Raw genomic sequence first — 17,592 nt, forward strand, 5'->3', positions numbered from 1 at the left:
CGGCCATACTGAAACATTTATCTTGTAGTATCAATCATCGGCACTGGTTGGTAATTGAACGTGCTCCGATCACTTGATTATTTTTCTAACTAGGCATGGTTATGGTTTTGCACAATCGCCTGGTTTCGTGTTCGTTAATAAGATGTATCATCTCATCCCAGCAAAGTTCATGAAAGCTTAGCCTGAGAGCAATAACCCTTCCTTGAGAAATAATGTTTAGCACCTTTCACTCTCTCCTCTGTGGGACGGCATAATTTCTGGTAATGTTTCTTTGGTTATTAGGGAAGGAAAACACAATTTATTTAAACGAGATTAGTTTTTGTTCATAATTCTAATTTAATGTTCAATAATATTGTATCTTCGCTCTAAGTGTACTTATATCAGTAAAGAAAGTATTTCCGTATGACAGAGGTTAAAGATTTACAAGAGTCTGCCACAGACGTGGCAACACTGATTTTATTATAACATTTTTGGTTGTACTAAGTCGAAAAATATTTGAAACATGACCGAAGGTTCTTATTAATGTGCCTAGGGAGCTGAGAAGAAAACTATTTTTTGTAATTTTGGATTTTTTTATTTTAACTTATTTCAGCTTTGCTATACATGTATTTAATACGCCAGTCGATTTGCTTTATGTTTCTTTTTTTTCAGAAAGAAGAGAAAACTTTTTTTTTCGTATTAGATAAGTTAAATTCCATTTTTTTAAAAAAATACAAAATACTTCCAGGAGAGTTGACTACTTTTTTTGCAGAAAGAAGAAAAAAACATTTTTTTTTTCGTAAAGATAAGTTAAATTCTATTTTTAAAAAAAATACTAAACATTTTCAGTAGAGTAGACTACTTTTTTTTTGCAGAAAGAAGAAAAAAACCCATTTTTTTCGTATTAGATAAGTTAAATTCTATCAAAAAAATACAAAACACTTCCAGTCGATTAGACAACTTTTTTTTTGCTGGAAGAAGAAAACAACATTTTTGTCTAATTAAATAAGTTTAATTCTATTTTTAAAAAATACAAAACACTTTTAGTAAAGAAGACTACATTTTTTTTTTTTTTTTTTTTAGAAAAAACGCTTTTTTTGGAACCCTTAAATATGGATTTTCATATAAATCAAAAATATTAAGTTTTTAGACTTGATTTAAGCTGGATATTTTTTCTATTGATTTTCCATGTTCAAAAAAATTATTCCTAACTTCTCACATTAATATTCAAATCCAACATTACTACAACTTTTAAAAGGCTGAATTAACCTGTGTCATTATATTTTAGACTCGATGCCTTTTTAAGAGAAGTGTTTTAAATAAATAAAACCTATTTATTTTTTATCTTAAGATCTAATTTATCTTTGATGGTCCCTCCAGCTTCGTACCATTTTGGGCAGATGAGATAGCCCTGTGGTGTCGAAGTATATGAAATATTATTGCAATTTTTTTTAATTGTGGAGAAAAAAAAATCATAAAAATTTGTATAACAAGGTTTTTTTGGGGTGCGAAAAACGTATATCTACTTAATTTCTCCCTAAAAAAGTATTTTATCCCACTTAACTAAGCCAATTGATCCAAATTATTTCAATACTGTGCAATAATATATTAATATATTATTGTATAGTAGGATAATAATATAACCAATCAGTTTGATTTCAGTTGTATAATATAAAAAAATTCAATTGTACTAATAATATTTCACGCAACGTCAGTCGACCTATTTGGTTTGATATATGATTGGGTACAATCACCCATATTACCGAAAATATTTTACTAAGCAGTCCAATTGGTTGAGGTAATAGTCATTTATTGTTTACTTTGTGTAGAGTAATGTTTAGGAAAATATTAAATTTTAGGAAATATGTTTCAGAACCTCGGTAAGTTAAAGAAACACGGTCAAAATGGTTAAAAATTTTAGATTCCCCCAATAAGTTGTTGGAGCACCGCTCCTTTTTATGAGTTCAACAAGTCTCAACAACCCCTAGATCTGTTGTAATCGCTACACAATATCTATAATTATTAAAAATAAATAGATTTTTTCTTTATTTTATTCTATTACAAGTTGCATTATGACTTTTATGGTTATATTTTATGGCATTATATGGTTTTATTTTATGTGTTTCCTTTTTATTTTTTTTTTTTCACATTCACTAAACTATTAATTATTGTTGTATGTCTATCATATTCATTTAAACGTTATTTGCTTTCTTATTTTTGTTGATTATTATTGTACCTTTTTTTAATTTAATATTAATTGAAATAGTTCATAATGTATTATTATTTCATAATTTTTATTTTAAATTTTTGTATTTTACTCTAAGGCACTAAAACTCATATTCAATGCTTGTTCTATTATTCTCATTGGACTTATGTCAGAATAAATTAATAATACTATTATTATAAATTAATTGAGCTGTATTAAATTTCACAATAAATATTGACTTTTTTCAAAAATATTATCAAGTTTTTTACTGTTCTTCAACACTTTTCAAATACATCCAATAAGTTTTTGTTGATCTGGCTCCTTGATGTTGCATTCCGATAGAAATGTGCATTGGCATCCGGTTTATGTCAAAAGACATAGATTATGGATGGATTTTCCTGACCATAAGGTATTAATTTATGTTTCTTATCTTTAGTCCATTTAGAACTAGAAGATTGTCAGTGAGGAGATGGATATTAGCTCTGACAGGGTAGACATATAGTTTCACCACTCTCATATATGCATATTATCTCTCGTTAGATCCTAATAGTTTCGCCATAACCGCTGATGAAGACCTGAAACTCAGGTCGAAACGACGGCATAAAATAAATAAATATGGTTTTGTTTATTTATGTTGTTCTTTGCTGACCGCACCCCCCGACAAACTTCTCCAATTAATAAATTATTTATTTAGTTAACAACTCAAAAAAAAGTTATTTTATTTTTTAGCAATTATAAAAATTAAAATTTTACATGCTGCTTATTTTATTTTTAAATATTTTATTAATGCTGATTTTTATTGTTAGTTTTTAATATTTTTATATATAATAATATTCCTTATCCACTATAAGTTATGATAAAATGAAACCAATAAATGCTGTCAAGTTAAAGAAAAATTAGATAAAAAAGGTCATATCGCTGCTCCGGAAGTACGAATGACGGAATACTCGTATAATGACGCAACTGTAAACTGTGAAAATGACTCTATTGTGTTGGTCAGCTCAAAAATGAATTTATTAAATGTTTGTAAGTCAACATAATTATACGTAAAAATTGCCACGGGAGGAATTATGTAAGTACAATTATGTCAACTTACAAACATCTTGTAAATCCATTTTTGGGCCCAGCAATACTGTAGCCAAATTCACAAACTTTTACAGTTGCCTACATTATACTTCTGGGGCAGCCATATTTAAGAATTAATAATAAATGATTGTATTATGTTTTGAAATGGTTTATTTAAGCTAGTTTTTGAAGTTTATAAATTTCAGAAATTATATTTTCCGAAATATGGTTTTACTGTTTAGCGAAAAGACATACTTTTTACAAAAATTTATTTTGATTACTTTTCCTCCTATAATTTGTGACTGTTACATTCCATTGAGTATTTGAGCCACAGAAAAAGCTAAGTTTTCAGTAAAATGAATTAAATGCATCTAACATTTTCTCAATATTTGTTTATATGAATATATTTCATATATTCATAAACTTGTAAGTAATACAACAACATCTTAATGTACGAGTTTCTTTTTTTCCTTAATGTCCTAAATATTGTTTAACCCCTTTTTCTTTCACTTTTCTCATTCCTTCGAAGCGGTCTCCACATTATTTCTTACTGTTCCAATCACCGCAAAGATCAAACTTTGCAAAGTTCAAATAAGATTAGTTCTTAACAAACGTAACTTCAACGTCATTCCCTCACAATTGTGTGGTACTGCTTTACAAGCTGTGAACATCACAGCTTCCTCACCTCTGGCTGAGACCAAGAACAGATGTGAGCCAAGGCCGCCGAAGAGGACGTACCTTGTGGGTCAGTGCCAGGCCATGCAAAGCAGAAGCGTCTCTAGCTTCTTCAGCTGTTCGTTGTTATTATGCCGGAGTAAAAAAAAATAGATATCTTGGTTTAGGGAGTTATTAGGGTTATTTGCAAACGATCCAAATCTAACTTATTTTAGTGCATTCCTTTATAATTCACCTATTTTTGATCGTTCTGTAAATTATTCAACTTTTAAAGTACATCGTATTTAAAAATGAAATTGAAAATTACTAGGTTGTATGGTTTTCAAAAAATTACATACTTCATACAGATATAGTTCAAATTATTTTGTAGAATACAACAATTCTATTTGAAATGCCATTATTATTAACATATTTTAACGTCCTTATGTTCCCTAACTTAGAGTATGAATGAATAATTGTCCTATTCTCTCCTTGATTACTTATCTATTCCGGACGAATCCTAATCTAGTGGGAACACTACGATTTGTGTCACTGGTTCCCCACAAAATTAAAAAGTCCAGGACGAGTTGAAACTGGCACTTCTTATAGAAGTTTGCGTTGTGGCTCAACACGCTCTTTCGTCCACATTCCTGTGGTAAATGTTAGAATCGCTGTAAATTTGTAAATTCCATTGTTTATTGTTCTTGTAACAACGTTTTGGAATTATTTACCTATTTCTATCAGTGATCCTGATATATTTTTCTTTTCTTGGTATTCCGCTGTCCTGGAAAGTGATCATTTTTCTTAAAGCAACATTTTCTGAACCATTCATGAAACTCTGAGCTTAAGACTACTAGTTCTCTTGTGTTAGCACTAGAGCAATGTGTGGTCTTTAAAATCCTCGACACTTTTTTAGAAGTGAGTTAAAATACAATATATTTTAAGATGTAGGACTTGAATTAATTTTAACTGCATAAATAAAACAACTTTCTCACCAGTTACAGGTTTTTTAAAAATGTATTTATTGCTATTTACAACTATACTTACATAAAAACAGATAAAGTAAGATCAAAATGGAGTGATACAGGCATGTAGAGAAACTACCCCTTGGTAGCACTCTAGTCATATTTCTACACTAGAAGGTCTCGAGGCCATCTTCTTTTCAGGCGCCTCGGAGGATTGTCAGGAACAGAAGAAGCAAGGGAGTTTATAATGGAAAGATTGATATTTGGTTCGTGCAAGATCGGTTACATATGGAACATTAATAGATATTAGGCTTTATGGATGATTTTATTTGTGACAAAGTAAGGAGCATTCAGGATTTTAAGAAGGATTGAGATACGAGAGAAATTCGAAGGATTAGTGAAGCCCCAAAGCTCAACTCCGTATGTCCAGATAGGTCTTATGATTGTCATGTAGATCAATCTTTTGTAATGAATTGGAAGTTTAGACCGTTTATCTAGTAAGTGTCTGTAATAGTCGGAATCGACGTGCAGTTTAGTTAATGATTAATTTTATTTTATTCGTTTACTATGTTCCTCTAAAATTGTATTACCTTATATTATTGAATTTTGTCGTAATAAAGTTTCATTTAAAAAGCTATTTTAATTCTCAATGCTCCTTATTTTGTTACTAATAAAACCATCCATAAAGACCTAAATGTTCCTTATGTAACCGATCTAGCCCGAACCCGATATTATTCCTTCCATAATAAACTCCCTAACCACCCAAACCCACTAGTTTCTAACCTTGCTTCCTCTTCCATTCCTGGCAATCCTCCGAGGCGCCTGAAAATAAGATGGCCTCGTGACCTTATATTGTAAACTGTTTTTAGAGTTCTACTACTGGGTAGTTTCTCTACATCCTGTATCATATCATTATGTCATTATGATCAAATTTACTTGTTGTATTTTTTTTATATAGTTGTAAATATCAGTAAATAAATAAATAAAAAAAAAAAGCTATTTTAGATTCATCTTATCTATTTCGAAATTTATCGAATTTTTAAAGCGTATATATATTAACCAACAAGATATAAATTTTATTTTATCCATTCAATCAGGCACTATCAATTATTCAAGTCAAAATCTTAAACAGCTAAAAAGAAGTGAATAAAATATTTTCGTCGATTTCAGTAAATATATTTGATATTTTATAATAAATATATATATTTATGACAATAAATAAAAACGTTTGGTTATGGAAACTATTCGAAGTGAGTTAAAATACAGCTTGTATTAGTTTTTAATTGTATAAATAAAACAAAAAGTTTGTGTCTGTTAGAATCTTCACCGCCTGTTCTGTTAGTATAAGCTTAATTTTTGCTAAGTTACTATATTCCTCCAGAATAGAATAAGAATTTATTTGTTAATGATTTATAAGCTTGTATAAATTAGAAGTTTCCTTGTCTCAGAAGAGTAACTCTAACTGTTAAGAATTTTTGTGTTAGCAACTTAATACACTTTATATATTAATTAATATGTACATACACGATAACCTTGAAAAAAATAAATGAACACATGATAAAAAATACAAACCATACTCAACTGACTTGTAACCAATAATTATCCTTACTTTAACACTTAACTGGCGTGAGGGCCATCACTGTATAAGGATTCTAGGGTATTTCATGCTCACGGTATGAAACGATAAATCTTGTTTAATTTTTCAGTACTGATCTGAAGTATATCCTGTATTTTACGAATATTACTTGAGAAAAATAAAAAGCTTGTTAATATTTCGTCTTCCGTTAGCATTTTACAGTAGAGAAGGGTGTGGGACGGACTGTTTGAGATGTGTTAATTAAAAAACCGTGCTGAAACCGTGCTGATTTCCAGGGCTTTAAAGAATAAAATGTTGTTTCTTGTATAACATTTGATAAGATTGAATTACTAATAAATAAATAGAATATTAAATTACAATATTTGCATAAATTATACTACACATAAAGAACATTTCTCTAAAATCGTATTATCTTATAAATAAGAATTACATATTATTATAAACACTTTGGTCGTATTGAAATTTTATTTGAATAGCTATTTTAGACCTAAAATACATACATACTTTTTTTTTTTTTGTATATTGATGGGGTCAATAACTTTTGAAAGGCAATATATTTTGTAATTATTTTTTCTGTTATAAAATATGTAAAGTATTTTCTATTTATTGACAGTTTATTTATATATTACTTTTTTAATATTTTCTATGGTCTTTTAATCCTTCACAAATAAATATTTATAGATTGCATTTTTAGTTAGTTATATTTTAAATTATATTATTTTACTATCTTTTTGTGTTTAAAATTTACTCCAAGTTGTCTATTTTTTAGCAAGTAGTTATATTTTAGCTTGGAATTTATTTTATTTTGTATGCTAAGATTTTTCATTTTTTTTTTTTTTTTTTGTTGCTTTTAATTATTTTTTGTTTATTTCTCTGTTTTGTACTTTTTTTATTTTATTTACTAGGCCTACTCCTTATGTATCTCTCAATACAATAACATACTTATATAAATATACCGTATTATTTACTTTTTTTTTCTTTTATAATAGGGACTTGGTAATTATTACTTCTTAATCTTTAGTCCACCTTTTGTTTTGCTGGTACTTCGAGGAAACGCTTCGACTTTTAGAAAACGACATAAGGAAATGCAGGAAGAAATGCAGTCTTGGGATCCTTTATGCAGTAGCCTCTGATGAAAACGGCATTCGTAATAGCTCGCTATTTGGCTTCTTATTCTTTTTCAGAAGAAACGCATTTCATGCTTCGGACAGATAATTTTCAACAGTACGTAATACAACCGATATATATAACGCTTTCGTAATATCGTCTTTCATCGTAGATTTCTCACATCGTGGTTCTCATTGTGAGATGGTTCGATGCTCATTATAGTCCTCGTGATAGTTAGGAGTTTTTAGATTAATTAGCAGTGTACTCCAATTATTATTGATTTTAATTTGTGGAATACTGATTGTTTACTATATCAAATAGTTTACAATATTTTGAATTAATAAAACTTTTCTTTTAATTTAATACACTAAACATAGTCGTGTTCTCCTTCTCTAATGTATCGTGTATGGAATATTTTGTACTTAATTATAAAAAAAAACAAAAAAACGAATAAATAATAACTAATATTGGTCTTAATTGGGTATTTTAGTCATGAAAATTTCAGTTCATAATATCTTAATGGGAAGAGCTGTATTTCTTAATAAATCTATAATCACAAGTATTACTTAAAAATCATTATTTATCTTGTTATCAATAAGAAAAAATGAATTATATAAAAAAAAAAAATTAAATTTTTAATTTTAAATCATTAATCAAGATTATAGTACAATACAGACTTAAAAAAATATTTTCCTGCTGACCGAAATATGAACAAATGTCATTAAATAAAATGTTTATTGTATTTTCCCTGAAAATAGTAGAAATTTGTACCGTATGAGAGGTAATCAGATGGTGCATTGGTGCATTTCATATACATTTCTTAACCCATAAAATATTTTAGTGTTCGTATGTGTGTACATGTATGTATATATACGAGTATTATTCGATTTATGAACTTAAATCTCAAGATCATGACACCAAAAATAGAGGGCATCTTACCTCACCGTCCCGCCCCTGATATCTCAAAATAACAGCTCTGCTTATCTTACCTTGCAAAAATTTACTTATGACGAATAAAATAGTTTTTTTTATGGGGATATATTGATCTATATTTTATAATTATTCCTGTTTCTAGTTTTGTAGAATATAAAATATTACTCGATATAAGTAAATTTTTAAAAAATTCCTTTTCTCACTATTAGTAAGTGTTTTCAATGTTGATACCTTATCTCTCGATAAGTAAGGCTGCAAACGTAGGATATTGGAGCATCTCCAACTGCAAATTAAGTCAGTAGTTTGGAAAATGCTATATTAGTGGAGTATGTGTTTGAAAAGTACTGCTTAACTTGGTTAGAGAATGAAAGTGCTTAAGGCACTTCTATTCTCCATCCATTTTGAACCAAAGTGTTAAAAATTGGTTAGAAATCATACTTGATGTTAGAGCAGTGTCTTTGGGGATATCAACTTTTCTTCACCCTCTCTTCATGCCATTTGTTTTCGCGCTTGTCTCGGTTTTTGATGAAGAAATCAACACTTATAAATTAACAAACCAAAATGATGTGAAAATAACAGTTACTTAGTAAAGGAGAGATGCTGTTTTTTGTGTGTTTTTTTATTGTAAGAATTAACATTCGCTTATGATAATGAGAACTATTTTTCCACGATGTTGCTCATACAGGAAAAAGTCAAGATAAAGATATCAGCAAGTGATTAAACATTATATGAAGATGTAAGATTGGACCAACTAGAGAGCAATTTTTTTTTTAGTTTTAAATCTTTCATAATCTAAGGTTTTTAGGTATCATTAATTTAATGATATATTAAATTTTATGAGGGAGCGCGATGGCACAATGCTACTAACTCCAAGGACCCGTACACTGTAGCCGTAAGTCAACCCTGTGGGTTCTGAATCCCTCCTAGGGTCCATCCAGCCTCATAATTTGGGTGCCCTTAATTGGGTAAAAAATCTGGCGGTTGAGCGTGATTCTGACCTAATCTACCGTTGGTCTAGTAACAATATTTCCTTACAAAGTAGTGCACCCTTAACCCTTCATGGGTTGTAACGGGATAATTTAATTTTTTAATTTAACAATAGTACATCTAATATAATTAGGGTGGTTTGCTAAGTCAGTTGATAATGTATTCTATTTCGAAACTAAAAAAAACTTCCTTAGACACCAAAAATACTCACACTAATCTGATTCTGGGCTCAATTTATTTTATTGAATTAATTCCGCAGATTCCTCTTCAAATGTATTGGAATAAAATTTGATTTTCAAAAACATAAACTATAAATTTTTATTTGTTCCATTATTCTCCTAAAATATTAATTGGAACATCCCACGTATAATTATAATATTAAAATTATTAGTTTTTAAAATAACGAGGAATCAACATGTCGTTGTATGTAATCTAGCTCCAGTCTGTTAACTAACAGACATGACAAATGATTTTTTAAGATTTAACTGGCTTCTGTTTTTTATTTTAGTAGTTTAAAGGTGGCACACATATATGTTCTTATCTTTCAGAGTATAATTGGTCGAAGTAAATGAAACTTTGCACAAAATAAGTCACTCATTTGACTTTTCTAATTTTTCTGCATGAGTTTCCGGACTGTGTATAACCATTTATAACCATGGATGGCAGAATAACTAGAAAATAACAGATAATATTGAAACACAAGTTGTATTGGAAGAAAATGTTTAGTGCAGTATAAGAAGATAAAAGAAATATGAGAACATTATATTAAAATTATAAAAGAGAAAAGAAAAATAATTATTACATGCATATGAAAATGCAGTGAGCAAATATATGTACAAGATAAAAATTATTTAAAATTAATTTTATGCATATATACTTACTGGATGTTCATATGCATATTATAATTATTATTATTTCCTCTTTTATAAATTTAATATTTTGTTCTCATATTGCCTTTATCTTCTTATATTACTTCCACTATACACTTTTCTCCTAATGCTACTTATATATGTGTATATTATCTGTTATTGTTTTGTTTTTAGCCCCTATGAAGTCCTGAAATTCTGACCAAAACGTTGGTAATAATAATTAAATTTTAACCTATTTTTGTTCTTCACTGACGGCACCCCAACTATCTTATTATCATATAATATCCGCTGTCAACAATAACGTCAACAATTTTTTATCTATTATTTTTTTCTGAATCTCGTCTAGATTATAGTCTATAAATTAATACATAATCAGTGTATTACATATCTAAACCCTCCCACAACGGAAGAATCAATTTTATGTTGCTATCTGGAGAAACCAATAAAGAAGGCGGTAAGAACGGCGGTAGAAGCTGGCAGAGACTCCTCCAAACTTCCCCGTGACGTAATGTAAGGTGCATCGACTACTTCCGTGTCTGACAATCCCAGCTGATTATACTCTTTCTTCCAAGGATGTCATCACTCTTCTTATTGTTTATTTTTTTTATCTTTTTATTTTTAATTTGCCACTTATATCCGATGCACCGGAGCTCGCTCATTGGGTCATTACACGTCCAATTGGACCTTGGACTCCTGTTTCGTAAGAGAGGCCGATCGACCTAGAGGTGTGCTATCAAGGATTGGTTTCATATACCGGCGAGTTGCACAATGAGGTATAAACCCGGTTTAACAGTAAAAGAGGCAAAAAGTGTTGATGTAAAAAATTATCTATAATATATTTTATTGAATATAAACGTACGAATCCAAGGAAAAAGATATGCTGATAATTATCGATTAGTTATGGGAGTTCTTATTAAAAGGTAAATAGCTCATATTTCGTGGACTTGGGCAATGGACGTCCTTGTGACGAATTCCAATCCTCTACCTGACTCCTGTATTTTTCCCCATGGTCAAATACTAGTTATAAAGAAGGTAAAGAATAAATATTTTAATAAAAAAATAAAAAAATGAAATAGTAATAATAACGATGCTTCTATAAAATATTTTTAAAAAAATATAAGAATTGCTCGTTTAAAAATTAGCAGTATAAACGGAATATTCTAGAATTGATTATTTTTTTAAAAATTATATTTAACCATTGATTATTTGAAACATATATTTTAAAAATTTTATTAAAAATGTTAGAATAATTTATTGTTGTACAGAGAATAAAACAGATATGCAAATAATAGTCAATTTAATATATAATACGTTTTTATACTGGAGTTTTTTTTTTGGTTTTCATTATCTTTTTATTTAAATATAATACATTATGTATGTTATAAATATAAAATATGTGATTATATTTGAAAATATATGATAAACATATTTAATATCCATTCCATTTTACTCTGTTAAATATTTCCTTAATATTATACATTTTGAGTATAATTATTTATTTCCTTATAACGAATTCAGCTGTGAAAGATAATTATTTTATGTTTTACTGTAGACGTGAGTCAGTTCTGTGGGATCTGGAGCCCTACAGTGTCCACCCAACCTCATTAAATGTGTACAAATCTGGTGGTCGAGCGTTATTCTGACCAAATCACCTCCTTGCACGAACATTAGTCTAGTACTTCCTTACTAAGTACTGCACTCTGGACCCTTCATGTATTGTAGCGGTACAGATTTTATTTTATTTTTTTAATATAGATATTTCCTTCTAAATTTTTTATTGTCATATTTTACGTATTTTCAAGGAATAAATATTTTTAATTATTAGGTTATTATCAACTGTCATCACGATTGTTATAATTGGATGATTTTTATTTTTAATTATTAAAAGAAGAAAAAAACCCAAGATTGTGACAATCTCGAGCCATGTAACAAATAAAATTAGATTAGATGTTAAGGAAGGATAAAATTAGATAACATATTAAGGAATCGACTGGTAGGTCTGTATCGTAGAGATGGCTTAAAAGATGAGCATCCTCTTACGTAAGCTATGATAAGTCTAAATTAACATCAGGAATACACTACGGATTATTTAATGAGAAAGTGCGTAGGCGTGTTGTCTGGCGAAAGTGTCTGTCAAGGAACAATTGATTGATTTGTATCAAGGTTTTGCAATGTGTACGATTGCGAACTTGTATTTCTTTTTCCTCTTTCCTCTCTCGTGTTCTAGATTAATTCTATGAAAATATTTTATGACCTTCGATTCTTAAATTAAAATTTTATGTATTTGTTCACCTCGGCTATATTCTCAGTTACAAAACCATGCAGGGGTTGTTGGCCTTGTAAGTAAAATAACAAATAAATTGTAAGTACAAGATAAGGAAAAAACACTAGGAATAAGATTAAAATATACGTAAATAAAATTATCTAAAATATAACTAAATAAAAATACGATCAATAAAAAATTCTTAAGGTATAAATAAAGAAACATAGAAAATATCAATAAAATCCTAAATAAACTGTCAATAAATTACAAATAATTAAATATTTTTAAATTAAAAAAAAAAATAGATACAACATCCCAAAATAACTGAACATGTCTTGATTCAAAAGTGAATTGAATCATTAAACAAAAAAACTGATATATCAAACTATGATAAAAAAATAAAAATAATCTGGAATAAATATATAAGTGATTTAATGAAATTAATAAAAAAATATTAAAACATCATTCATTTGATTTCGATATTGATTTTTCAATATAACCATAATATTTGCTAACTTTGATCAAATATTAGATCTGAACACATGTTGTAAAGATAAGGTATCTGAGTGACATGTCATTATTTTTATTTAATTTGTTTAAGGTTATGATCTTAAGGAAAAGATCGTACCGGTTTATTTGCAAACCTGTTAGGCGAACCGCGTGGAGTCGTGATGCCGGTTAATACGTTAAACCTCTTACTGCGAAATTTCTCTTTCTAAATAAGTCTGATGAGAAGAGGGAAACAGTTATTTAACAATCACAGATTGAATCGATTCATTTATCATTATTTTCTCTAATTTACATTTTAGTTTTAAGGAATTTCTTCAGCATAAAAAGATAGTTAATATCAGCACTCTAATGTTTTAATAGATGGAAATTACTCCCAAATAAATATTATATAAATATTAGATAAATATTAGTGCAAAGCCCCTAAGCCTTACAAAGCCATCAGGGTATAGCTAAAAGGTGAAAGCTTTCTTATCAGCTAACCGGCTCACGTAGTGGGAATTTTATCACTACTACTAAACAAACAACACCTCGTAAAAACAGTAATTTTCGTCAAAACAAAACTCCCTAATTTATTCGCAATAACTTTATCCATTAATGTTGATTTGTAAATAGTAATCGATTATAGTTCAGGAACAATATGATTGCGTTATCTTCTTCTGATTCTTCTAGTTTCCTGATAGTGAATGCAGTCTTGTTTTGTTTTTTATATAAGATAAAAATAAGATAAAGTAGTCGGGCGTAGACCTCAAGATCAACATGATAGCTGTCTTTAAAATTAAATCATGCTATTTTTTATAAATATTATAATGTTTTTATTTGTTTAAACATTTTCGGGTTACAATACCAATATCACTTCGTTTGGTTTTTAGTATACATTCGACTGCCCTAAAAAGTTTTCGTTTTTTATTTTATTAGTTTATTAAGAAATGTCTTTTTTTTAAATATAATTTTATTTAAACTTAAACAAATAGTAATAAATTATAGCTATAATAGGCAAAATTATTATTTACGAACAATTTTTTTTTAACAAGATTTTTAAATATCACTGAAGGTTAAATATATCATTTGGGTTAAATAATGAATGAAATTTTGAAGTTATATTTTAACTTAAATATTTCTATAAAAATTTGCTTTTAGTAACTTTTAAAAATTATTGAGTACCAGATATCATCATAGCCTGTGTTTTTTATATTGATTCTGAAACTGTGTGTGTATTTGGTATATTTTTATGCATCTGGACTTTATATTGTACTTAAAAATTACGCCACGAATTTAGTAAAGCTCCAGAAAACAAAAATCTGATATCTTTCATTTTTGTAGTAAAATAATGAAAATCAGAGATAAAAAAAAAAAAATGGATTCTAATAATTACAGTGACAGCCTTCGGTAAGTTTAAATAAATAGTAAAAAAATATCAGGATATTAATTAATCTTTAATTTAATTAACCAAACATACAAATACTCAATAAAGGCCGTGTTTAATTTATTCACCTTATCGCTAATGTTCTTTGACTACTATAATCTCAGACCCAGAAGACTTTCCCTCGAAATCCTTTCTCAAGACAGTGAACTAATCACAACGTACACCCAAAGTTAAATCCTCAAGTCTGATGAGAATCATGGCCACTTATGGTGACAAGACATTAAATAATCAAAGTAAGTTTTATAAAGAAAATTTCTAAATCCTTATGTAGATGGGGGTGTGAAATGATATTTTAAAATCATGATTATTCTCTTGGCTTATTTATTTTGGTCTAAATAAATTTCGTAACTTTATTATTTATTTCAATGCACTCTTTATTTCTAAGTAATAAGAGGAGTTAGAATAATATAATGTAGTATATTATATAAGAAGAGACTCACATTGGAGATGTCGTAGGAGGAGAGAGGCGGGTGGTGTAAGGTGGGCAGATCCGGCGGCATGGACTCACTCGAGCAGTGCACGCACTCAACTGTTCACTCTCCCCCCTACCGAACTACAGTGTTCTTCCCTTCTATACCAACCCCACCAAGTGGCTAACCCTCGGGTTCGTCTCCCACCAGTCGGCAGAACAAAGGGATCCGGGATCCGGGGATACTGCAAGGTTGCCTGGTAATCCCTATCTTATCAATAGCATTTCATTGCTCATGTATGCCTTTCAAGAAAGAATACCACCTTTTTATTTCTCAGGTCTGGTATTCAGCATCTACTATCCTTTCTTTTCATTAGTCAGTAAAAGAATTAAATTTACAGTAAATATCTTAATCAGGGATACAAGTCAAAGGTTTGGTTGGGAAGTTGTCTCAGCAACCTGTTGAGGAAATTGGGCGAAATTTCAACTTTCTTAAAAAGTTTGACCGAATTTGCTAACCCAAAATTTACAGTTGTTTCCAAGAAATTTGTCTTAATTTAATACATTTTCAGAAAACTGGCCTCTCCAAATAGTGTTTATTAGCAATTTTTTGGTATAATAACCTCATTGAATAATGATTTACCCCAATTTCCGCTGTTTAAAGGATGTTATAAAATCTAAACGTACTCTATTCTAATGAGAGACTGACATCCTCTTCCATCCCCGCCCACCTCATACGGATACCTCTGCTGTTTCGGCCAAGGAATAAAGAAAAACGTCTTCAGAGGTAAAAAAAAAAGATGCCTAACAACGATGAAAATAATATAAAAAATAATAATTACATAATTATCATCCAAAGGGTTATAAACACGGTAGTTTATATGTTACAAAAATAAATATATGAATGATACAAGTAAAAAAGAAACAAGCTAGATTTAGATAACTATTAGATAATAATAAAGGAAAAGAAATCTCCCTCTCTCTGTTCAGCACGGATAACCGAAATATTATTAATTTTTGTTTTAATTAAAGTTTTTAACAATTTAAAAATTATTTTTTAATAAAACAAAACTGATTCAAAGTATCTGTATTGTTTTGTTTTTTTTCACGCAACAATTTTGCTTTTCGATTTCTACAAATTTGTCATATTCAATGAAAAAATTGTATAGAAATAAGTTTGTTTCTTTTTTCATATGTCATATTGATTAAAATTAGATATATAACTATGTTCTTTTATATAAAATCTTTCTGCCTATCTTGGTGGCGCAGCACCATCCCATATAACAGCCCCACGCAGTATGTTAAACCTCTTGGTGAACTTTTTGAGTGTCAAGAACCTAGTATGTTCTGCTACATCTAGCCATCTTGCTTTTGGTCTTCGACGTCTACAAGTCTAATACAGGACCTCTGTCATAAGTCTTTAGGTAATCTAAATTATTCGGCACAAAAAAGTCTCCCCAACTTCGTAAACATTAAATGTAATATAAAATCTAAATCTAAATGTTCTTATTGTACATTATAAACATTATGTTTTAATCCCTATATTTATTATTGTTATGTATGATGTGTCCGTATCTATTAAGGCCGTTTCTATCGTCACGTAATAAAAAGATTGACATCTAATAATAACTACGTAATGATTGATACCATACGCTCCGTTGACTGAATATTACTAGGTGTAGTGAAAATAATAAATATTATTATTACGGCATTACGGGCTGACACTGCTTTGAAAAATAATGTATCTGTTAAAGTTACATTTTGAAAAGGTGTCTACGTCGTTTCATATTTTTGTAAGTAAATTCTCTCAAATCTAATAAAAATAATGTGTTATTCAATCTCCAATATTGCTTTTAATGACATGTTTACAATATTAAAATTTGCCGTCCTAGTGTCAAATTTAAAAAAGTTAAAATTTATGTTACTTCCCGACTAGGAAACATTTCGGGGAAAGGACTTCAAATATAGTCCTTCTTCGAAGCGATTGTCCGAAAGCATTGGAATTTCAAAGAATATTAAAAGCTAACCTTCATGACTAATTTTTGAATGAGTCGTCTTTTTTTTGTCAAGGGTACGATATGTATTGAAGTTCATTGATGACTAGTCGGATAAGACCTCATCTACTGTGAGTCACTCAGCTCTACGCATTCGTTTATCAGTACTTCCATTCATGCATTTAATGACCATTGACATCAGATATTTTGAAATACAATCATTTTATAATCACAAAATATAAACTAATAGTATCCTGTACTTAAAAGAATGAAATTAAACAATTTTGTTTTTGTCTATAATCCTAGATTATTTTTAGTGCTTAGTCCCCATCTTGTTCAGTCATATAGTCAAAGGGCCCAGGTTGGAAAAAAAAAGTCAATTATTTCACAATAATTATTATTATTTTAATGAAAACTGAATAATTAGTAGTCTTTAAACCATGGTTAGTTGGGATAAAAAATGGGGGCTGTTGCAAAATGTTCAAAAAAATTCCATCTGCAGCTCCATATCTTTATAAATATCTATTGCACTAAAAAAACCTAATAGGGCATCATTTAAAGACAAGTAAATTTGTTTAAATATCACCCCTAAAAGTCGAGCTTGCTATTTGAGTTCAATATTACCCGAGAT

The 17,592-nt window shown here is 29.1% G+C and overlaps 1 protein-coding gene across 2 annotated transcripts in view; it reads right to left on the reverse strand.

Annotated features, from left to right (window-relative positions):
• Positions 1-15,122, reverse strand: part of LOC106687322 (uncharacterized) — a gene marked incomplete in the record, with an annotated part of 206,330 nt that extends 191,208 nt beyond the window's left edge. Inside the window, 1 exon segment of one of the 2 annotated variants that reach the window (XM_067045725.1) lies at positions 14,999-15,122. In XM_067045725.1, coding sequence (XP_066901826.1) covers positions 14,999-15,058 — 60 coding nt within the window. 2 annotated transcript variants of the gene reach the window in all.
• Positions 15,123-17,592: the final 2,470 nt, after the last annotated feature.

Source organism: Halyomorpha halys, unplaced genomic scaffold (assembly GCF_000696795.3).
Source record: "Halyomorpha halys isolate HHAL.00 unplaced genomic scaffold, Hhal_1.1 Scaffold946.1, whole genome shotgun sequence".
Taxonomy (NCBI): Eukaryota; Metazoa; Arthropoda; class Insecta; order Hemiptera; family Pentatomidae; genus Halyomorpha; species Halyomorpha halys.